General features: G+C 41.1%; 1 protein-coding gene across 1 annotated transcript in view; it reads right to left on the bottom strand.

Annotated features, from left to right (window-relative positions):
• Positions 1-23,995, bottom strand: part of LOC308081150 (NACHT, LRR and PYD domains-containing protein 3-like) — a 47,975-nt gene that overhangs the window by 7,351 nt on the left and 16,629 nt on the right. The window contains exons 4-9 of the mRNA XM_080457546.1: positions 11,855-11,983; positions 10,267-10,296; positions 5,407-7,249; positions 2,776-2,952; positions 1,937-2,086; positions 1,592-1,641 (exon numbers count right to left, since the gene is read on the bottom strand). Coding sequence (XP_080313672.1) covers positions 1,592-1,641; positions 1,937-2,086; positions 2,776-2,952; positions 5,407-7,249; positions 10,267-10,296; positions 11,855-11,983 — 2,379 coding nt within the window. The remainder of the gene's footprint in view (positions 1-1,591; positions 1,642-1,936; positions 2,087-2,775; positions 2,953-5,406; positions 7,250-10,266; positions 10,297-11,854; positions 11,984-23,995) is intronic.

The raw sequence follows: 23,995 nt of genomic DNA, 5'->3' as shown, positions 1-23,995 counted from the left end.
TATTAAAACAAGATGAGATTCAAATTAATTAAAAGTAAAGACAGAGATTTACGGACGGACGTCACGGACCGACGGACAGACAGACAGACAGACGGACGGACGGACGGACGGACAGACAGACAGACAGACAGACGGACGGACGGACGGACGGACGGACGGACGGACGGACGGACGGACGGACAGACAGAGTCAGAAAGAAAGACAGACCTCATTTTTGCCCTACGTATGTTAGTGTATGCATGCATTTGTTTGTGTGTTGATGTGAGCACATGTGTGTATTTGTAATTTGTATGGATAAATGTATCTGTCTGTCTGTCTATCTACAGTATAAGCAACCACACTAATAACTGTATTTGAAAAGGACTTTTCAACCAGGAGTTACCTAGGTGCTGCACAGCAATTGGAACAGGTTAATAAAATTAAATAAATCATTCAATTTAAAAGCCAAGGATAAGAGAGGTGACAGAATAACGGATTGACAGAATAACAATTGTCTCATTCATAGTCTCACTCATCAGTATCATGCTCTTTTTTCACTGACAAATCTGTTTGAATGTATGGCAACTGGAGCTGTTGAACAGAACAAATTTCCTTCGGGTTAATAAAGTATATCTATCTATCTATCTAGGAACCTGTAGCCTATATTTCCAGCTCACGGCTACAGCGATCACACTGTTTTTGAGTGGTGCCAACCACTCCATCACCTGACCAAGTGTGTTGGTCAGTATGTCCGTATGTATGTATGAGTACGGCCTCAACAGCTGCAGCTGATGGCAACACAAATATGCAACCAGATACACTAATTAAACACAAACAGGACTGCAACGGATGTGCCACTTAAAGATATGCACACACACACACACACACACACACACACACACACACACACACACACACACACACACACACACACACACACACACACACACACGCACGCACGCACGCACACACATGATTTTTACATATCTTTTTACAGATTTTTCACATCGGATCTCTTACTTACCATTCCCAATGGGGCACACTTCCACTCGTCATATCTATGCCATAGAGTTATAATATATCAGATCTATTCTCTTCAATGACATATGCGTCTGGGTACATAGATTAACTTTGAAAAGTTAATCTATGTAAGGACACATTGTTTGCTCTACCAATGAATATTTTTTTCCAAAGTAAAAGCCACTGAACTGTGGGTATTGAACAATGTGAATTGCCACTGGTCAGATTTCTGGGAATACTTTCCTCCCGGACACACGTTCCGATTAATATTTTAAATTTAGTTTTCTGCCTCTAAGACAAACGAAGCGTACCTGTGAGGTGTGAGTGGGAATGAAATGTTGTGTAGCAAAGCTAATCGATATTTAAAAGACAATAGTTTCCCCAGGAAGACAATGGACAATGAAATTGCTGGTCAATTTGAAGGTCAATTTGATCTCAAGTCCTCTGCTGTTGGTCTGGTTAAGGACCAGACCAACAGCAGAGAAACCACCTGAATTCCCTAGAAGCTCTGCTGAAGAGTTTTCAGGACAGCATCCCAACAGAGTATTAATGTGTGATATTGATACAGACAAACAGACATACAGATACTCACATCTGGTAAGGAGTTGAGGATTGATCCAGTGCTCTCCTCCATGTTTCACACTGTAGGAAGTAGAACAACAATGCATCAATGTCTGACTGTCTAACACAAAGTTTCGACTACCTGACATTACAGTGTTTCTCCTTCCATTATCTTGACCAGGCAGCCCGTTAGAGCAAATCACTGCCACCCGGCTTGGAGGAGAGGGGTTAGAAACAATTCTTCTCTTTTAATTTATAAAGTGTATTTTCTTTATTCCCACAGTACCAGCCAGCATGCTGTGGGCATACAATACCCAGACCTACCAGCCACTGGAATCAGCACCAACCAACATGGACACAGTCCAAGTCTACTCACTTGAGAGTTTCCAATCTAGAGAGCTGTTGAAGTCCAGAATCCTGCAGGACGTTGAAGTTTAAATCTAATTCTCTCAGATGGGAAGGATTAGAGCCGAGAGCTGAGGCCAGAACTCCACAGCATCTCTCTGACAACCAACAGTGAATCAGTCTAAATGAAAAATAAAACACCAGATGTTTGATAAAATACATTATTCCTGAATACAGAACCAGCTTACAACCACCTATTAAATTAAATAGTCTGGATGGAATGTCTGGGACTTTAGAGTATGTAACCCAAGAACTGGAAAGAACAGGCAGACAGGAGTATGAACTAAATAATGTATTTACTTAAATGTACTTAAATTATTTTAATTCAGTTCATATGCACATAAGACAAAAAGGTCAACACAATGGACAATTTAAGAGAAGTGAAGCTGATAACTGGTGATGTCACAGACACAGGAAGGACAACATCTGCTAGAGCAAGAGACAATACAGTCAGCTAGCCAGCCAGCCAGCCACATCTGTGACATGGAACTCAAATGATAAACCACAACCTGAATGCTGAGTGAGTCTCTGGTCTGTACTGGTCTGAATGGACTCAATATGTAAAAAAAATAAAAAATAATAAATATGATGAAACTGAAGGGAGTTTGAGTTAATCGAGCGCAGTTTTAATTGTAATTGTCACAAGTACATACTGTAGTCACTGTACTTTATAATTATTCTAGTCAATGTGTTACTATGTCAACCTTATTCAATGTTCAAATAAAGTATCACCGTAAAATCACCGTAGTATTCATACTATAATTACATAATAAATCACTGATGGAAATAATTATTGTAAATTCATCTGACCGTAGAATCTCAAGTCTACAATGTGGACTCTTTAGTGCATCACAGAGCAGATCCAAGTCATCGTCCAGGTTGAGGGTGATGTAGCTTAACTCGAGTTGTCGTAGATGGGATGGATTAGAACTGAGAGCTGAAGCCACAACTTCAATGTGTGTCTTTTTGAGATCACAGCCAACAAGTCTGTAATTACAGATTAAACGTAAAATCAGAGATGATCAAAACAGATCAGGACATGTTCACTATCAAGGATGTTATCAGACATTAAAAGGATGTACAGTAAGTAAGAACAGAGAACCACAGAACAGAGACGTTGTCTCTTTATACACTCTGTACAGTAAGCAATGACAAAGCTCATTGTTTAAGACCATCCTCTGTACACCTCTCACTAATGGTATGGTCCATTTGTTTTTATGGTTTGTTTTTATTAAAGAATAGTTAACTCTTTCACTGCCAATAAAATAAAAAATGTATTGCGAACTTTGCCAGATTTTTTTGTTTGTTTTTTCAAAGAAAAAAAAAAGTGCTTAGGAAGCGAGATACAGCCTTTTTCAGTTATAGGTTAAACAAAGAGTGGATGGAGCTGCAAATCTTCAGATAATGATATCTTGGGTTCTGAACACTTAAAAAAAAAACTTTTTTTTTTTTTTTTTTTTTTACTCTGGTTTTCTCGTTCTGGCACTGAGGGTATAACCATAAAACTCGGGATAACTCGGGGCTTGGCACTGAGAGAGTTAATGAGGACACCTTTAAATAGTAAAGAGCACTTCCTAAGCAGGAAGATTTGTTTTCCTCCAATCACAAAGCAAAACCATCGATCACGCAGTAAAATCCTCAGTGTTCATTTAACTCAGAGATTTAACAAAATGGAACCAAATGGACCCCTACAGGTCTAGCCATCACTGCTGGGCATGGTCAGAGTTGTGTCACATGGGGGATGTCCTTCACTGTGAAATCCTGAGTGTTAAATAGTTCAAAAGGTAAATAGTCACTGAGGATTGTTGCAGTGTGGTGTGTGTGTGTGTGTGTGTGTGTGTGTGTGTGTGTGGTGTTAGTAGTGATCGTTGGATCAACAAACACATGATGAATGAAGTCAATAAGAAGACACTGTTTGCATCAATGTCTTCACATTGTGTTGACACTAGTGCTGCAAACAAACATCCAGTATTTTATTAGACATTATTCTATGCATTACTTTGGCTAATGCTCAAAATAAGCAATGAATCCAATGTAGTTCCAATGGAGCTACCACACACACACACACACACACACACACACACACACACACACACACACACACACACACACACACACACGCTTTAGGAAAAAGCGTGTGTGTGTACCCCCATGAGGGTATCTGCTGCCACACTTGGATGTTACACATTCACATCGCGATCTTAGTCATTTTCTCTGTGCTGAAAACCTGACAGTTCTTCTGCACCTATAGTAGTTACAGTTGGTGATGTAGGATTGGACAGTAGTTCTAGATAGAGTCTTAGTAAAGGATGAATTCATTCTGATGTTAAACTCATTTACTGGTACAAACGTATAATTATTGTATCACAAACAAAACACAGCTAGTAAAAGGTAAATTAACTAAGCTTCAGACCTCCCAAAACAAAATGATTCGATTACTTCTCGGCCTGGGGCCCATGACCCACCTAATTCCAATGTGCTAATCTAGGATTAAGGTAGAAGATAGGGTTAAGCAATACAAATGAGATTGGCTTCCAAGATAGTCAAAGGGGCTCTGCCCTCAATGCCCTCATACCTGACTATGTACCTCAAAAAAGTAAGCGACACTGGTACCACACACCTATAGAACAAATAGGTATATTATCTTTCTACTGCACTGCCACCAAAGTGTGAAATGCCCTGATGCCATCGCTTTAAAAAATGTGGATCTCAGCTGGCTTCCTTTAAAACAGGCCTGAAAATCCATCTTTAAGGAGGCCAAAGGGGGAGGTAAATATCACTTCTCCCGTCAGCTCTTTGAAAATAGCAGATCTACAAGTACGGTGTGAGCTTGTAGATTGATTATTGATTAAACAATATGTTGGGATAGTTTTGAAAAATGTTAACAGCACAAATATTATGGGGTCCCTGGCACAAAATATTTTCAGATGGTGGTCTGTGGCCAAATACATTATTAATTTATATTTAAATACATGTATATAAATATATTAATACTTTATGTTTAAATAAATGTATATAAATACATTACTTTGGGGTCCTTGACATGAAAAAGTTTGAGAACCACTGAATTACATAATCACCTATCAGTGTATTTTATAATGTGATGATTCTCTCTCGTTATCTCTATCTCTCTCTGTCTGTCTCTCTCCCTCCCTCCCTCCCTCTCTACCCCCTCCTCTCGCTCTCTTCCTCTCCCCCTCCTCTCTCTCTCTCTTCCTCCCTCCCCCTACTTCTCTCTCCCTCCCTCTCTCCATCCCCTTCCCCCCTCTCTCTGTGTGTGTGTGTGTGTGTGTGTGTGTGTGTGTGTGTGTGTGTGTGTGTGTGTGTGTGTGTGTGTGTGTGTGTGTGTGTGTGTGTCTTTTGTATATTATTTTTTGTTTGAATGTATGAATATGTGAGTGAAAGTTACTATAACATGTTGACATTCACATGACTACTAACCTAGCTGTTGTGCAGTTCCTCACAGCTGGGATCAGTCTCCATCGCCCCCACCTGTCTGTGTTGTATTTCTGCAGGTCAAACTCCTCCGGAACCTCCTCTGACATCAGCAGCATGTTGGCCAGAGCTGAACACTGGAACACAGAGAGTTTCTTCCCTGACTGGTACTGTTGGATCCCACTGTTGGATCCCATGACTGAGTGCACGTTCATCTCCATCAGACAGTGTAAGATGTTGATACATCTGTCTGGAGAGCAGTCTACATCACTCATCTCATTCTTGAGGTTGTTGATGGCTCTCTGGATCTCCTCTGGACTGTTCTCTGTCTGACCCAGCAGGCCTCCTAACAGACTCTGGTTGGACTCCAGTGAGAGACCATGAAGGAAGCGAACAAAGAGGTCCATGCGACCACTTTCACTCCGCAGGTTTTTTTCCACAGCAGCCATCAGGAAGTCGGACAGGGAACTGTCACTGTTGTAATCATCATCATCCAGGAATGTCTTCAGGACCTCCATGTTCCTCTGTGTGAAACAGTTGAACAGGTAGACTGCAGCCAGAAACTCCTGGATGCTCAGATGAACAAAGCAGTAGACCGTTTGGAGGAAGAACACACCATCTTTTTTGAAGAAGGATGTGCAAAAGCCTGAGTACAGTAAGTCCTCGTTCACATCAATACCACACGCTTCCAGGTCTTCCTCATAGAAAATTGTGTTGCCTTTGTCCAGTTGGTCAAACGCCAGCCTGCCCAGTTTCAGAATAACTTTTCCTTTATCCTCTATGAGCTTCTCTTTGGTTGCCTCATCTACTGCAGGATTCTTCATCTTCTCCCGCTGGGTCTCACCCATCAGGAAGTAGCAGTTCATCGCAGTCAGGGTTTTGGGCAGCTTGACATCAACACCCACGGTATTCCAGATTTTCTGCAGAGCGTTAGCAGTGATCCAACAGAAGATTGGGAGTTCACACATGATGTGGAGGATCTTAGATTCCTTGATGTGTTTGTAGATTGAGCTGGCCTGGTCCTCATCACTGATGTTCTTCATGAAGAAGTCCTTTTTCTGGTCATCTCTGATGAACCCTCGTACTTCTGTCATCCTGTTAACAAACTTCTTAGGGATTTGATTGGCTGCTGCAGGTCGTGAGGTTATCCAGATCTGAGCAGAGGGGAGTAGCTCCCCCTTCAGGAGGTTTACTAGCAAAACTTCCACTGGGTATGAATTGGAAACATTCATAAAGCCAAATTCTGTTTTGAAATCGAGCCGAAAATTGTGTTCGTCATATCCATCCATAACGAACATAACTTTGAAGGGTCTGTCATTGTAGTCTGTTGACTCCTGCAATTCGTTGAAGATGTAATTAAGAACGTCTTCCTCAATAAATCTGGTCTCCTCGATGCAGTGTTGAATTAGCTTTGCCAAACTAAAGTTTTGTCCTTTGAGCAGATTTAACTGCCGGAACTTGAGCGGGAATATGAGGTGTGGATCTTGGGGAAAACATTTCTTGGCCCAATCAAGGACAAATTTGTGTACGAGGAAAGTTTTGCCAATTCCTGCACAGCCAACGGTCAGCACTGTTCTTATGTTTCTTCCAGAAGGGTCTTTAAAGATTTCACTGAGTTGGATTTCTTTTTCCTCTCCTGCCTTATTAATCTCAATCTGTCTGACCTCATGATGTTTGTGGATGTCTGTGACATTGATATTTACATTGTAGAGCGGGATGTAGATGTTTTTAAAGTTGATCTCAGGCTTTGTGTCTAATTTTACAGTCAGAAATGTCTTGTCCATCTTGGCCTGAAGCAGGTCTTCATAGTCAGTAATATGAAGACACCCTGGTGTTTTCACCAACAGACCTGTAGTGAACAAAGCAATTCCATGTTTTAAAGCCTTGCCCAGAGGGAATAAAACATTTTCATGTCATTGTTGACAGATGTCTCGTTATGGGAGAGTGCCATCTGGCGTGATCACAGAAGCATTACTTAATTACTTATACACTTCCAGACAATTTTATTGGCTGGATCTGATCGTTACCTGACCAGAAGACCCCGCCCTTCTACCTATTTCTCTATCATCCCGGCACATTCGAGGTGTCACAGGGAAGGTATTATGGCAGAGTAGGGCTTGGTCCAGGACATGTCAGCGAGTTTCACTGTGCTGACTGCCGGGGGTTTAACCACTCTCCTGGCACTGGAGTCCCCAATGCCGTCGAAGAGGAAAGGTAGGCTTGATTGGGGCCTCGTGGGCCGGCCTGTCTAGCTGACGGTGGTGCCGGTGGTGCAGGGGCTCTGTGCCCTCCCCGGGACGCCATCGCTTGTGAGTAGAGGCGGCGAGGAGTAGGTGGTGGGGCCTGTGGCGCTCTTTTTGGGAAGCACATCTTTAGGACATCCTCCTTTTTTTGTTGCTCCCAGCGGGTCGTCATGACGGCCATTGCGTTGCAGAAGAGCCCGTCCTGAGAGATGGCCTGGTCCAGGATATCGTGTCTCTCTTGATCGGGGATCTTTGTATAGTCAAACACCTCGCTCTCTCCGGTACCACCTGATACGCCATTGCGTGCCAAGTGGTCTGTTAAGCCGATCTTGTGAGCAGGAGTGCCTCGTCGTTCCGCCATCTGCTCTGGTGTTGGCTTGTCCCCCGCCGCCCTGAATAACTCGGTGGCGGAGCCTTCCAATAGAGTGGTGGCGTTCAGCGCTCTTATTGATGAGGCCAGCACCCCGTAGGGTCTTCTGTTCAGCCCGGAGAACTCCTCGTCGTTCTTCGAGGTGAAGTTGGGCCCGCGTGTCAGGGCTGTGGCTCCTGACGTGAGGAGGTGTGTAGCAACCCCTCTTTCCACGGGAGGGAGGGTTTCAAACCGTTTCTCTTTTATCCTGGTGCATTCGAGGTGTGGCAGAGTAGGGCTTGGTCCGATGTGAGGCAGGCGATGCTAGCGCGTTTGCTCGGTGTTAGCGTGTAGCTAACGGTAGCGTGCTAAGCGCGTTGCTAATGGTGCGTGCTAAGCTAGTTGATAGCAGCGTGCTAAGCTAGTTAATAGCATACGATGCTAGTTAGTAGCGTGCGAAGCTAGTTTGAGAGGAACGTGCAAAGTTTCTCTTAACACTGTGTAAGTAGGTACTTACGGTGTGTTTTAATTAGGGCCGGGACTTTATCGCGTTAATTTCGATCAATTAATTACAGAAAAATTATCGCGTTAAAACAATTAACGCATTTTAATCGCACCTATTTTTGCACCGCGGAACGTTTCTCACTGGACGAGTTTCAGACGGACCGATCATAGCAGCGCACCAACAGACGGTGGTTCTCACTTCTCAGACATGACAGACAACAACAAAGTCAACTACAGCCAGAACAGTGCATGAAAACATGATGCCTGCTTGATAATGTTGGCTGGGCAAATCAGAATCTGTAATGGATGCCCCCCCCCCTACGCGCGCGTTTGTCCCGTTTAGGGGGGGGGGGGGGGGGGGGGGGGGGGGGCGGCGGCGCGTTGGTTTGGGGGTTTCCACGATGCGGTGCGGATCACATGCGCGCGATTATTAATTTGTATTGATAATTAAACTACTATAAAACAACAGTAACAACACTCTACCAGCCTCCAGTGGTGGAAAATAGCAGATCTACAAGCTCACATTGCCTTGTGCTTGTAGATCTGCTATTTTCACATGGTTACTGTAATGTTTTATAATAATAATCGAAATCTACAAAGTAACTAGTAACTAAAGTTTTCAAATAATTGTAGTGGAGTAAAAAGTACAATATTTGCCTCTGATATAGTGGAGTTACTGGAGTAGAAGTAAAAGTATTAGAAATTGGAAATACTCGAGAGTCAAGTGCAAATACCTCAAAATTGTACTTAAGTACAGTTCTTGAGTACATGTACTTAAAGACATATGCCAAAATCCATTTGAAAAAAATGCTTTTCACTGTTCTCAGGTCAAATATTGATGTGCGATTAAAATGCGATTAATTGCAATTAATTAATTACAAAGCCTCTAATTAATTAGATAATTTTTTTTAATCGAGTCCCAGCCCTAGTTTTAATTAAAACGTCCAAACACCTTTGGTCGACAGCATTTTGCAGTGCTGAGATACAATCCCGTCCTTGTGAAACTTTCTTAGCTTGTTCGACTCTTATGATATGGACTGAGAGTGTAGTTGCTTCTACTGAACGCGAGAAGAAAAACTGAATTGGAGTGTCTGATGTCTCAGACGGTTATACAGGTAGAAGCGCCATGTCGCTGACATGTCCTGGACCAGGCCCTACTCTGCCACAATACCCTGCGACACCTCTAATGTGCCGGGATGAAGAGTAATAGGTAGAATGGCGGGGCCTTCTGTTCAGGTAACGATCAGATCCAGCCAATAAAAAACTATATTGTCTGGAAGTGTATAAGTAATGCTTCTGTGATCACGTCTCTCCCATATCGAGACATCGAAGTGATTATTACAAAGAGAGCAACTTTGTTTTGAAAGGACAGAGATGACGACTCACTGGAGTCCCTGGTGTTAGGAATAGTAAATGGAGGATATAAGCAGAGTGTACAGAGCTGTATTTCTGTCTCAGAGGCTCTTTCTATGATTTCTGCCAATTAATCATGACTGTTCCTTCGATATCCTTCTACAAAACAGCAAGGAGTCCCCAGCTGCTGCGTTCACACCAAAGGACGCTTTTGTGAAAAAAAAGCAGAAATCCATTTGAATTGGCGTTTTTTTATCAAACTGGGCGTGTCCAAGGACCTGTCACTCAAGTCTCCTCAAGTGTGCATTGTTCGAGGCGAGACAAAACGGGCTGTTTGAGCAGATGCGCATTATGAAGTCACACACACACACACACACACACACACACACACACACACACACACACACACACACTTACCTCGATATATGCAGGGGTTGGTGTCTCGTTCTGTCAAAGTAGAGATGTGAGACAGTGATTAGTCAGTGTGGAGACTATAATCATTTTGATCTTAACATTGTTATCATTATGTATAGTCACTTTGAAAAACAGAATGAGCGCAACTGCTAGTTGTGAATAGGTAGAATTGTTCTTCATGAATAGCCTAGCCAATAACATTTAATGAGGAGAAAAAGGCTGCTGCTCTTAAAAATGTCCGGCTTCGGGCTGGGTCGGAACCAATTTGTCAATTATGTAACAGGCTTTGGGTCGGGCTCGGGGTGACGTTCTGTCGGGCTGGGTTGGGTCGGGTTCAAATATTTAGGCCCGATTAAAGCTCATCTAAAACATAGATGGATGGATTCATATTAATATAGATTTATAATCATTATAGATACATAGATGGATTTATGTTAATGTAGATGTATTATCATTATAGATACACACAGTAGATTAATTTATGTTAATATAGATGTATTATCATTATAGATACATATGAATGGATTTATCTGAATATAGCTTTTTTCTCGCTTCAATACCACCGATCAGCCAGCGTAGTGACGGCAGAGTTCACACCATGGCCAGCGCCACTGCCTAGGGCAGATCATTGAGGGGAGGTACGTTCCAATTTTCATTCTCAATGATATAGCTGACCGATCGTTTAACAACAAATGTAGAGAGTACAGAACCAGGTGATTGCCACGGTAGAACAGCTATCGGTTTACCCTGCGTTTTAATTCATCCCGACCATAGCAATGTAATGACTAACCTCTTTAGAATAAAGTCAGCTATCCACTTAACTTTTTTCATGAAATGCACACCAATTTTCAAGAGAAGAAAATCTTGAAAAACTTACTCAACATCGGCCGGTAATCAAAAACGTAGTAATATAAAAGTAATATAAAATACTGTGTTTTACATAAGTCGGCCACCTGGTGCTGCTATAAAAGGCAGATGTGAAAAATGGAGGGCAGAGGTTGTTCCTTGGCCTCTAGGTAGTGTGCATACAAAGTTTTACACAGATCGGTGCATTATAGGTAAAATCACGAATCGGCCTGTTATAGCCCCACCATGAGACTGATTTGAAACATTTCAAGTGAGCATTTCTTCCTCAGCCTAATGGGAATGTGTGTGCAAAGTTTCACAGAAATCACAGGCTGGGTTCATGATTTGAGGCATTTTGTTCAAAACATATCCTTATCCTTTTCCTTTTGATAATGGTGTGACAATGTATGTCATTTTACATCGTATTTTATTATCAATAAATGTCAAAGTCAAGTCATAATTTGAACGCAACGATGGATAGATTTATATTAAAAGAGATTTGAAAATAAACCAGTTAAAGGGATATTTCACTTTCAAATAAAATAAATATTAAAAATAAATATTTTTAAAAAATGAAAAAAGTTATGGCAAAATCACGGCCCCCTCACACATTGGTAGGACACTCTAATACGTGAGGGGGCCGTGATTTTTCCATTACTTTTTTAATTTATTTTTAATATATTTTTTAAGTGTTTATTTTATTTGAAAGTGAAATATCCCTTTAACAAATCAGTTCCAGACTTACTAGTTATCTTCTGTTTACAGTATAAATACAGCAGTACTGCTGCCACCATGATGCTGATGATCACTGGAATAACAATCACTTTCCTTCCTCTGTCTCCTGTTGATCCTCCATCTGTAGAAATGTCCCTCTCTGAAAGACATTGAAATAATAATAATCCTACACAATTGTAGGAATGTCAGTCATTCAGTCAGTCAGTCAGTCAGTCAGTCAGTCAGTCAGACAGACAGACAGAACTAGTGCAGCTGTCCAAGGTATAAATGTCCAGGTATAAATAACATTTGGTTTTCCTCTTCCTCAAAGAACAGCATCATCAAGTTACTGTAACACCCTAAAATGCATTATGATGATGTAAATGTAGCAACCTCATTGTACTTGTAGTACGTGTATTGATAGAACATAATATTTTCATAATCATGATGCTTTTTTACCACACAGTATGAATGTGCTGTAGAATGTTGTATAAAGCTATTGCACCTATTGTGACACAATTGGTGGTTAATTTGAATGTTTACCAATAATACACTTACTATTATTGTACTATGTATCCCCAAATTGTAATACAAACTATAATGGCATACTGCCGAGCTGAAACATATTATTAGCTGATTTACTTATTGTTAGCCTCATAGCATAATTGCGTATGTCATGTTTCGGCCAAATTGACATTTCTGTCTAACTCTCTACTCTCCTAACACTGCTGCTTCATTGTGCCTTATTGCCTATGTATTGAGCCAATCAAAATGCTTGTTAAATTCCAAAAATGACTTAGGCAATTATGCTATGAGGCTAACTTTTTGACTTAGAAGAAATTATATTGAATGTAACAAGCATTCAACATAGGCAATAAGGCAGGATGAATCAGCAGTGGGGAGTAGAGTTTCCTATGTTTCACCCGTTTCAATTGAAACGGGCCCCGAACCTCAGGGGGCCCCCGAATGTTTTGAAAAAAAAAAAAAAAAAAAAAAGTTTAGATTTTTTTTTATTTATTTTTTTCAAAATATATATATATATTTTTTTTCAAATGTTTTTATTATTATATATATTTTTTCAAATATTATTATATATTTTTTTTAATCGCATGATCGCATCGCATCCCAGTCCGGGGCCCCTGGCTGACTTCCTTGAATTGCATGCAATAATTGGATACAAATTATTCAGCCTGACAGCCTCACGCCACTAGTTGGCAGCAGCTAATAATCACTGGTGTTTGTTTTGACCGGACAGTGTCCTCCAGCTGTCAGCCTGCCAGTCAAGGTGTTGTTGTTTTGTTGCGGTGAATGGTGACAGACAGTGAGACTGTCTAGTGTCTGATGACAGCAGCAAAATGAAACGCACATATGCAAGTGGTGCTTCAAAGCGTAAACTCATAGAAAATAGAGAAAAAAAAAAAGATAGCCTCCCAAAGTTAACCTCGTTTTTTGGTCCAGCTGCTTCAAAATCACAAAAAAAAGACTTGCCAACGGCTGCAGCACCCGGTCCGTCACAGGCTCAGCATGATGGTGAATCTAGTGATGATGTCGATAGCCAACAAATAACTGTAACTGTGCAGTCTGTGCCTAGTACTACAGATAGCCAAACAACTTCTATCCTGCCTATTGACAATGACAGTAACAGTGCAAGCGAACCAGAAGATGCTGTAGCTGTCAATCAAAACCAAGTAAATGAGAATCCTACTACTGAAACAGATGGCGATAAGGAACCCGAACCCGAACCCCATCATGATGATGACAATCAAACTGAGAGTGAGACAGGTGAGGAAGACGACACCACCATTCCAAACAGGGAGAAATTCCCTTTTACAGAGACCGACCTGGCGCACTGGCCAATGCATATTACCAGTGACCAACGGGCCGATATTGTTAGGAGAGGTCCCGTCCAGTTAGAGGATATTGATTTTCCACAGAGCCGTGGTGGTGCCGGTGGAGATGATGATGGTGATGGCGGTGGGGATAAAAGCAAATCACGCCGTCGTTTTACCAAGGACAGATATTATATGCATATGCAAAACGGAGAAACCATTCGCAGGTCATGGTTAGTTTATTCACAATCATCCGATTCAGTGTTCTGTTTCTGCTGTACCCTATTTGGCAAGCGAAGTCATAGTAGTCTCACATGCGGAGGTTTTAGAACATGGGAGAGACTCACCCTCACTCTCAAAGACCATGAGAAGTCAAATGCGCACCGTGCCAACATGGATAGCTGGCGTGAGCTTGAGAGGCGCCTGAAGACGCACAGCGCAATTGACAATACATACTTAGAATTACGCATGTTAGAAAAGGCACACTGGAATGATGTAATGAAGAGGCTACTGGCCATAGTATTTCACCTTGCCAAAGGAAACCTTGCCTTCCGTGGCCATAATTCCAACCTACATGAGCCAAGTAATGGGAACTTTCTAAGTATAGTGGAGATGATTTCTGAGTTCGACCCAGTGATGAGTGAACACATCAGGCGAGCAGACAGCAGAGAAATAGCTGACCACTACCTGGGAAAAACAATTCAAAACGAGTTAATCACACTCATTGCAGACCAGACACTGAAAATAGTAACAAAGAGAGTGAAAAAGTCACATTACTACTCTGTGATAATGGACTGCACCCCCGATGTTTCACACACAGAGCAGCTCTCTGTGTCACTGCGCATCGTGACATGTGAAGACGATGTCGGGGCTACTATCAACGAGCATTTTACAGGATTCTTACCAGTGCTTGACACCACAGGTGAAGGCCTAACAGATGTTTTCTTAGAGCATATGGAGAATTTGGGATTGGAGATCTCACAATGCAGGGGGCAAGCATATGATAACGGAAGCAATATGCGGGGGAAAAATAGTGGCGTGCAGAAGAGGGTGATTGATATTAATAAAAAGGCACTGTTCATGCCGTGTGCCAGCCACACTCTAAACCTAGTGATCGTAGATGCTGCCAAATCAACGATAGAATCTGTGAGCTTCTTTGGAGTGCTCCAACGCCTATACACAATATTCAGCGCATCAGTACAAAGATGGGATATTTTCAAGGAGAACGTCCCAAGTTTGACACTCAAGGCCATATCCAATACACGATGGGAATGCCGTGTGGACAGCGTAAAAGTACTGCGTTACCACCTTGGTGATGTTGGCAATGCGCTCCTCTCACTGGTTGATCATGCCACAAAGAAACGGGACGGTGAAACCGCGTCTGCAGCCAGAGGCCTAGAACAGGAGATCATATCATGGAAATTCCTGGTGACCATTATAATATGGTACAACGTTTTATACGAGGTGAATCGCGTCAGTAAGCTGCTCCAGGGCCCAAACGTGGGAATCGAAGTGCTACAGGGCGAGACAGAACATGTTCTAAAATTCCTCAAGGAATACAGAGAGAATGGCTTCTCATCTGTACAAACAGATGCCAGAGACATAGCTGAAGAGTTAGAGATTCCAATGGACTTCCCCACTGTACGAATCAAAAAACCAAAACGCCAGTTCCCATATGAGTCCCAAAATGTGGACCCTTCCCTCACTGTGACACCTGCTGAACAGTTCAAGAGAGAGGTTTTCCTCCCCATGCTGGATTCTGCCATCACAGGCGTTAGCGAGCGCTTCAAGCTGATGGAGTCGTTTCATAGTCTATTCGGCTTCATTTATGGAAGACAGGGAATGGAAAAGGCTATTAAAAGCCACACACTGAAAGACAGCTGCGCAAACATGGAGAGGACACTTGGCGATGTGGATGCTGAGGACCTTGAGCGCGAGGTGTCGGCTGCAGTCAGAGCTGTTCCAAAGAATGAAAAGACCGGCATGGAGTTTCTTAACTACATATACAAAAACAATTTAGTTGACAATTATCCCAACCTCAGCATTGCTCTGCGACTCATGCTGACAGTTCCTGTGACAGTAGCGAGTGGAGAGAGAAGTTTCTCACGTTTAAAGCTGATCAAAACACATCTGAGATCAACCATGCTACAGGAGCGTCTGTCAGCTCTTGCTCAGATTTCAATTGAGCACGAAGTAACGGCCACACTGAAAAAAGACGAACTTATCAGCGTATTCGCAGCACTCAAGAATAGGAAGGTGGCGTTCTAGAGACGGATCGCATCACAGATTGAATCAACGGTAAGTCAACTTTTTTGTTATTTATTATAAACTACTCATTTAACACCTCGCTCTCAATCTCTTTAGAAGCCGACATATGATATTATACTCCCACTAATTGTAATTTATTTTCTCTCTCCCATTGATTCACTCCTCCTTTGTCTCTCGCTGTCTTTCTCTCCAGGCCTTCACTTGAGCAAGCCACCCATGATATACCTTTGTCTTGTAGTTGAGAGAGAGCTCTCCAAGGTGCTGAAAAAAAGCGTTTTGTCGTGTTCAATGTGGCTGCCACTAAGTAAAATAATTGTTTAATTCAGCTGCTGACTGTTGTGTTTTCTTTATACTTGGCTGTTGAATGTGCTGTGGTGGTGATGATTTTCCATTCTAAATGTAAATGATAGAATTTAGCGTTAGAGTATTGCTTGTTAACTTGTTAACTAGGCTCCATCGCAGACTTGCAGAGTCAGACGTTCTGGGAATCTCCAGCGATGATGTGGTGGTGTATAATCAATTTACCTCGCCCCAAAACACAGTCGCCCCCGGGCAAATCCGGCGGTATTCACATTCACCTGTTATTCCTAAACAACTTAACCTCAGTAAACTATGCCTAAAAAAAATATAATAATATTTGAAAAAATATATATAATAATAATAACATTTGAAAAAAAATCCAAAAAAATATTTAAAAAAACAATAGGAGTTAGGCAGATATAAATAAAGGCAGATAAACATGACTTCTTAATATAATGTTATATGTTATAAACATTATCAAAAAATAAATGTGTGTGTGTGTGTGTGTGTGTGTGTGTGTGTGTGTGTGTGTGTGTGTGTGTGTGTGTGTGTGTGTGTGTGTGTGTGTGTGTGTGTGTGTGTGTGTGTGTGTGTGTGTAAATGACTAACTTTAGCTGGCATATTGTAAATGGCTCTTTCTTATGGCAAATGGATTCCAAACAGAAGAAACACAGAGCTATGGGCCCTGAGGAGTGGGTGTCCCACCTGCGAAAGTTTGTTGCATCAGGGGTCTGAGGCAGGAAACAGGCCAGCACCATGCCAGCAATAGTGGCATGATCTGTGTATGGACTAGTGATATGTCTACAATCCTAAAACATTGTTTCGTATGATTCACTGTCAAACAATATTACAAATGTAGAAGAAGAGCCACAGACATTATTGAAGTTCAGGGGTCATCACCATGACAGCTTGTGATCCACATTTTCATTAATATTACATTTTTGCCACGGACATGCAAAAATAATCATCGTACCAAAAACACAGTGGCCTAGCCCTAAATCTATACTAATGGACTCCTAATGTGTCATAGGGTCTATTCCAATGTGCTTCACATTTTAAAACAATAGTATGTCTGCATTAACTACTGAGCCACTTAACGACAAATTAAATCCTAATTATTTTGAGTCTCATCAGTACAGACACTGCTTCAACCTCAAAAGGGCTGCACAGGTGAGTGGGTGCGTATTATACATCATATGGCTAATATAGAGCTTGCTGGCATTACAAAAGACTGTTACTTGAGGACAGAGGGAGATCAAGTTCTACCAGCTAAACCATTTGGTTTGGCAAGGTATGGTAGCTAGTGAATTCCATTAAGGTGATCAGGTATTCTCTGTTGATCAGAAAGTCCAAGGCATGCACATATAACAATGGAAAAAGACACACCCTTCAAGCTACACTTGATTTGTTTTGATTTATTAGACATAATAATGACATGATAAATGCTTCTCACGGAAACGTCAAGGATAAAGTGCCAATGGAACACTGGAACAAGGAAACTTGAGACAAAAACGATATGTACATGATGAGTGATTAATGAAGGGCATGACAGGATTCTAATTGAATGCAGTGTCACAATAGTTTAATGCGAAGGCACCTAACTTTGATCAGACGTGAGCTAACTTTTAGGTTGGAGGAGGTCCTAGACGTGAGCTAACTTTTAGGTTGGAGGAGGTCCTAGACGTGAGCTAACTTTTAGGTTGGAGGAGGTCCTAGGCTGTGGATGGAGGGTTACCATGGATTATGATTGTGGAGTGTTATTACGGGGCCAGGCTCTTCTTCTTCTTCTTCTTCTTCTTCTTCTTCTTCTTCTTCTTCTTCTTCTTCTTCTTCTTCTTCTTCTTCTTCTTCTTCTTCTTCTTCTTCTTCTTCGCATACCCTTTTTACGAAACTCGGCCATATGGTAGATGGTCATGAAAAACAATCAAGAAATAATTCTCACACTCATTCGTCAAAGGGTGGCGCTATAGCGCTCAATTGAAAATGCCAACTTTGAACAGGTACAACTCATGCCCTGTTTGACCTAGAGCCATGAAACTGGATACACATGCGTCTCCCCATGCTGAACAACTTTCACACTCTGACTTTTACATCTCCCACCATTTTGAATTATATGAAAAACAGTCATTGGCTCTTAAAAGCTTCATTCTATCACTTATGGAAAATCTGCCACTAACGTTTTGTCGGCAGAAGTCCAAAGTTCATGTGTAAAAAGTTTCGTGCAGATTAATCAAAAATCCCAGGAGTGCAGTTTTATGAAAATGATTCATCTGCCCCTAACACATACATGCAGACTCACATTTCTTTGAAACTTTGCAGAAATGTAGAGGGTCATTCCAAATATCACTGAAACCAATCTTACTCCAATTGGCCAAAGGGGGGCGCTATAAAAATGTTTTGAAAATGCAAACTTTAAACAGGCGTAAGTCATGCCTCGTTTGGACCAAAGTCGTGAAACTTGCTTACACTTGTGCCTTGACTCATGAGGAACACATGTATCACTTTGACCAGTAAGCTCCGCCCTTAGCAATTTTGAGCAGTTTGAAAAACACTTAAACCCAGGATTTTTCAGCTATTTGCGTGAAACTATCATCTGTGTGAGCTCCTTTTTCACCAGTTCAGGTCTGTCGGTCCAATGGCTTCTCTCTACAGCATCTGCCTGACAACCGCAAGGTCGCCGGTTCAATGCTCACTTCATGCAGACTTCATTTAAAGTGCATTGCAAACAACATGACTGTATCAATGAATATGTGCAATTGTTAAAGATAACATGACATGCTTATTTGAGAGTATGTTTTTTCAATGTATGACATACTTCATTGTGAAAATAGCCGATCTACAATCTCACAACTGTTCAGATAGCAACGTTTTGTGAGCTTGTAGATCGTCTACTTTCACCAGTTTCTGTTCCGAGGAGACGTACAATTTCTCTATCGGTAGATGGTTAGGGAACCAGTTGTGATGATTATCTATGATAGTTTGTATTGTCTGTAGCCACAAGGTGTCAGTAGTGTCAGTAGTGGGTCAGTATCTATATAATGAATGCACAGAGGCAGGAAGTGAGTTCATATAGAGTTCATGCATCAGACACATGTGGTTGATATGAATAAAGAAGCCTATGGAATTAAAGGACATGATCTAGAGTAGTTAGCAAAACAGAGGCTTGGTCCATCAGGGACGGAAAGACGTGTATATATATCAACAGACACTACCAGGGCTATCATATCTCTAGCTCGATGAGAAGAAAGGCAGCTTATGAGTCCGGAGGTCACTGGTTTGATCCCTGTCCCCGACGATGTGTTGAGGTGATCATGATTTGGCATTCGTAGGCTTACGCATAGTATTTCTTGAGGTTAGGGGTAGGCATAGTTTTACTGAGGTTAGAGTTAGTGAGGGTTTAAAATGCTCATTTGTTAATTGCATGGTCTTCTTTCTCTCAAGTTCAGTCTTCTATGTTTCTATGGCTTATTGTGCATATTACTTAGCATTGCTTCTTTCTTTTTTCTTTCTGCATTCATTGGCCCCGTATTATTGCTGCTTGCAGCTATATTCTTCTTCTTCTGCCGTTTTTGGCAGTTCTGGCTTAACCGTGCATACGCTTTTTACGAAACTCAGCCATATGGTAGAAATAATTCTCACAATCTTTCGTCAAAAGGTGGCGCTATAGCACTCAATTGAAAATGCCAACTTTGAACAGGTACAACTCATGCCCTGTTTGACCTAAAGCCATGAAATCATCATCTCTTCATGTCCGACAACTTTCGTGGTCTGACTTTTGACCTCTGACCTTTAGATCTCCCACCATTTTGAATTATATGAAAAACATTCATTGGCTCTTAAAAGCTTAATTCTTTCACGGCAAAGGTCCTAAGTTCATGTGTAAAAAGTTTCGTGCAGATTGCTCAAAAATCCAAGGAGGAGATAGGTTTTAACTATTGCAGTTTTATGACAATTATTCATCTGCTCCAAACACACACACGCAGACTCACATTTGTTTGGAACTTTGTAGTAATGTAGAGGGTCATTCCAAATATCACTTAAACCAATCTTACTCCAATTGGCCAAAGGGGGGCGCTATAGCAATTTTTTTTTAATTCTAATTTTAAACAGGCATAACGCATGCCTCGTTTGGCCGACAGCCATGAAACTTGCTTACACTTGTGCCTTGACACATGAGGAACACATGTATCACTTTGACCAGTAAGCTCCACCCTTAGATTTTCCGCAATTTTGAGCAGTTTGAAGAACCCAGGATTTTTTTGCTATTTGCGTGAAACTGTATCATCTTATGAGCTCCTTTTTCACCAGTTCAGGTCTGTCGGTCCAATGGCTTCTCTCTAGAGCGTCTGCCTGACAACCGCAAGGTCGCCGGTTAAGGCTCACTTCATGCAGACTTCATTTAAAGTGCATTGCAAACAACATTACTGTATCAATGAATACATGTGCAAATGTTAAAGATAACATGAAATGCTTATTTGACAGTATGTTTTTTCAATGTATGACATACTTCATTGTGAAAATAGCCAATCTACAATCTCACAACTATTTCTTGAGGTTAAGGGTAGGCATAGTTTTACTGAGGTTAGGGTTAGTGAGGGTTTAAAATGCTCATGTCTTCTTTCTCTCAAGTTCAGACTTCTATGTTTCTATGGCTTATTGTGCATATTACTTATCATTGCTTCATTCTTTCTTCTCTCTGCAATCACTGGCCCCGTATTATCACTGCTTGCAGCTATATTTATAGTTGCTATTGTCATTATTGGACACTTTGAAACGCTGTCGCTCAACTAACGACAACCAGCTTTACTTGTCCAGTTCTGCCCTCCTTTGCCTTGGTAGCAATTAGCTCCTTCTGAACCAGGGCTCATCAACATGTCATTTCAATGAAAAAACATAATTCTAAAATACACAATTGAATCTTAAAATAATGTGTTCGAATAATTTTGGTGACTCATAAAGTGTCGGGATGACTTTGTGGTATATTGTATGTTGTACCCGTACGTACATGATTGCATCATATGAGGACAACAAGACAACAAGATTCCCTGAAAATGTCAAAACATCCGTTCAATCCTTTGTGGGATACTAGTATTTTTTAATTGTTTTAATGGATTAATGGAGTGTATGAGGTGTGTCAGACAATGAAACAATTAAAGTAACAACGGTAATGTGAGTGACCACAGTGAAAAATGGTGCAGGAAAAGAACAAAAACAGAAGGCATGTCATCTGATGAGAAGGAGCACGAGGCAAAGGACGGCAGAACTGGACAAGTAAAATTCATATACGCCATTTGAGAGAAAGCGTTTCAAAGTGTCTAGAGATGCACCGATTGCAAAATCCTTGGCCGATATCGATTACCTTTTTTTTTAAAGTCTGACCTGCCGATACAGGTTTTACCGATACCGATATTCTGTTTTCTAACTAGATTTTTTTTCAGGCTAAGTACAAGTACTTAATTTTGTGTATTTGCCAATACAGAGTACCAATAAGTACTAATAATAAACCAGGAAAAGAGCACTTATGCCATATCATAATAGTACAATATCCAAAATCACAGACGATATCCAGTCTAATATCATGATATGGCTATAATATTGATGCCCTAACTATGCAATGAAAGGCCTAAAGTCATTACAAAAACAAGAAGATTTTTTTAAAGAATACTACTGTAGCCTATATCATTTATTTTTTATTTTTTTATTTGTACCATTGCTGTTATGGCTGTCGCTGTTATAGAGCTGCATGATTTTGGCAAAACTTATTATGGGTCCATATTGAGATCAGTTATTGAAATTATTATTATAAAAAATGGTAATATGTTTTAACTAACAAAATCTTATCTTAATGCAAAATTATTTTCTTATTTGAACTAAAAGCAAAAATAAATAAATAAGGTTTTCCCATTCAGACACATAGCAGGACATGTCTGCATTTAATTGTTTTCAGAGTTACTACAGGGGGGGCCGCCAAATCTTTGTGTGATATGATATTTTTTACATTAACCACTAGCATCCCATTTCTGAGGAGGACTAAAGCCAAAAATAGCAGATCTACAAGCTCACAAGCTTGTAGATCTGCTATTTTTGGCAAATAGGTATATAGGTGTAGAGGGGAAAAAAGAGCAGACCAAGTAAAAATGTCATACAATATAGAAGGGGGTCCCTGCTTCATCTCTCTCAGCTCACCTTATGTCACTGTTTTGGCTTGTTTTAACCTCTGACTAAAGATGTTACACTACTCTGTTGCTCAGTGGACTTTGTTAAACTTTCAGACGAGTCTTAACAAGCTTTAATAGGCTACAGGTGGATAGATGAGAAGACGTCTGTAGGCACATGAATTAAACCAGCGGTGTGGATGGCTGATATCATGATCACATCACAACGTCTTTTTGAGTTGTTGTTGGAAGCTGCTTACTGCATTAAGGACTTTTCAGATGGCGCCTAGTAATTTATTTGGAATAAGAGGCAACCCTGCAGGTAGGAGGAGCAGCCAGCCACTGTCTGTATGAGAGAAGTGCGCGCACACGCATCGCATCGCATGCACACACACACACACACACCACCCGTCCATGCCAAAGTTGTCTTTTCAACAGCATATGCAACGAGAGTCAGGGGGTGATTTTTCTTTGCAACTGGCTACAATAAAAGGGATGTTGTTTAAAGGCTATATTTTTCTGCATCTTTTGCATGGACCGTATGAGAAGCCTGGTGACGCACTTACTGCCTTTAAATTCCCCGTGATTGACGAACCGACAGTCACTACATTGACTAGGCTATAACTGTGCGCAGCATTATGGAATATAATATATTCCATATTATATAGATATTCAATATGTATCCTTATATTTCAATGGTAATCAGCACTATCTGTGGGCTTCTCTTGCTAATGTTTACTGAGTCGACTCACACGACTTTGATCATCATGCTGTTGCTGCGCAGTGCCAACGCAGTTTCAATTTGACCGGCATAAAATTTATGACAGTGACCGGCCGAGCACCGATCCAGCCGGTGTGACCTAAAACCGGCTTTTTTAATCGGCGGCCGATTAATCGGTGCATCTCTAAAAGTGTCCAATCACGCTAATAATAACCATAACACTCCACTATCATAATCCATGGAAACCCTTAATCCACAGCCTCACCATCAGACCTCCTCCTCACCTCTGATCAAAGTTAGGCACCTTTGCATCAAACTATTGTGACACTGCATTCCTTTCAATCCTGCCATGCCCTTCATTAATCACTCATCGTGTACTGTACATAATTATCTGTTTTGACTCTCAAATAATTTTGCATTGTTCCATTCGGCATACCTTAGACTTTCTCATCAACATAGCTAGTACCTGTTCACCTTAATGGAAACCACAACTATTAAAGTTGACACACAAAAAACTAGTTTAGCTAGTAGAACTTAATCTCTTCCTGTCCTCAAGTATGGCCCTTTTGCTCCTGCAATGTAAGATGGAAGCACTGTACTGATAAGACCCAATTATTGAAATCCCAAACATGGAATAAATATACTTGGACCATGCCACATTTAATGCCTGTCTCAGGACTTTACACCACGGCCACCGAGGTATGGAATAGCCTAACCCCATCCCTCAAAAAATGCAGTTCGTTGGGCTCATTCAAAACAGCCCTAAAAACTCATCTTTCTGGAGGCCATAAGAGGAGGTAGTACCAGTTTCCCTGTAGACAGATGACCCCCCTCCCCCTTTTTTTTGTATATACTTTTATTTTATTTTTCATGATGCTTTTTTTGTACATAGTGGTATT

This window comes from Gymnoscopelus braueri (assembly GCF_963280865.1).
Source record: "Gymnoscopelus braueri genome assembly, contig: SCAFFOLD_187, whole genome shotgun sequence".
In the NCBI taxonomy this organism is placed as follows: domain Eukaryota; kingdom Metazoa; phylum Chordata; class Actinopteri; order Myctophiformes; family Myctophidae; genus Gymnoscopelus; species Gymnoscopelus braueri.
The sequence above is the reverse complement of the archived record's forward strand: the minus strand, read 5'-3'. Positions and strand labels throughout refer to the sequence as shown.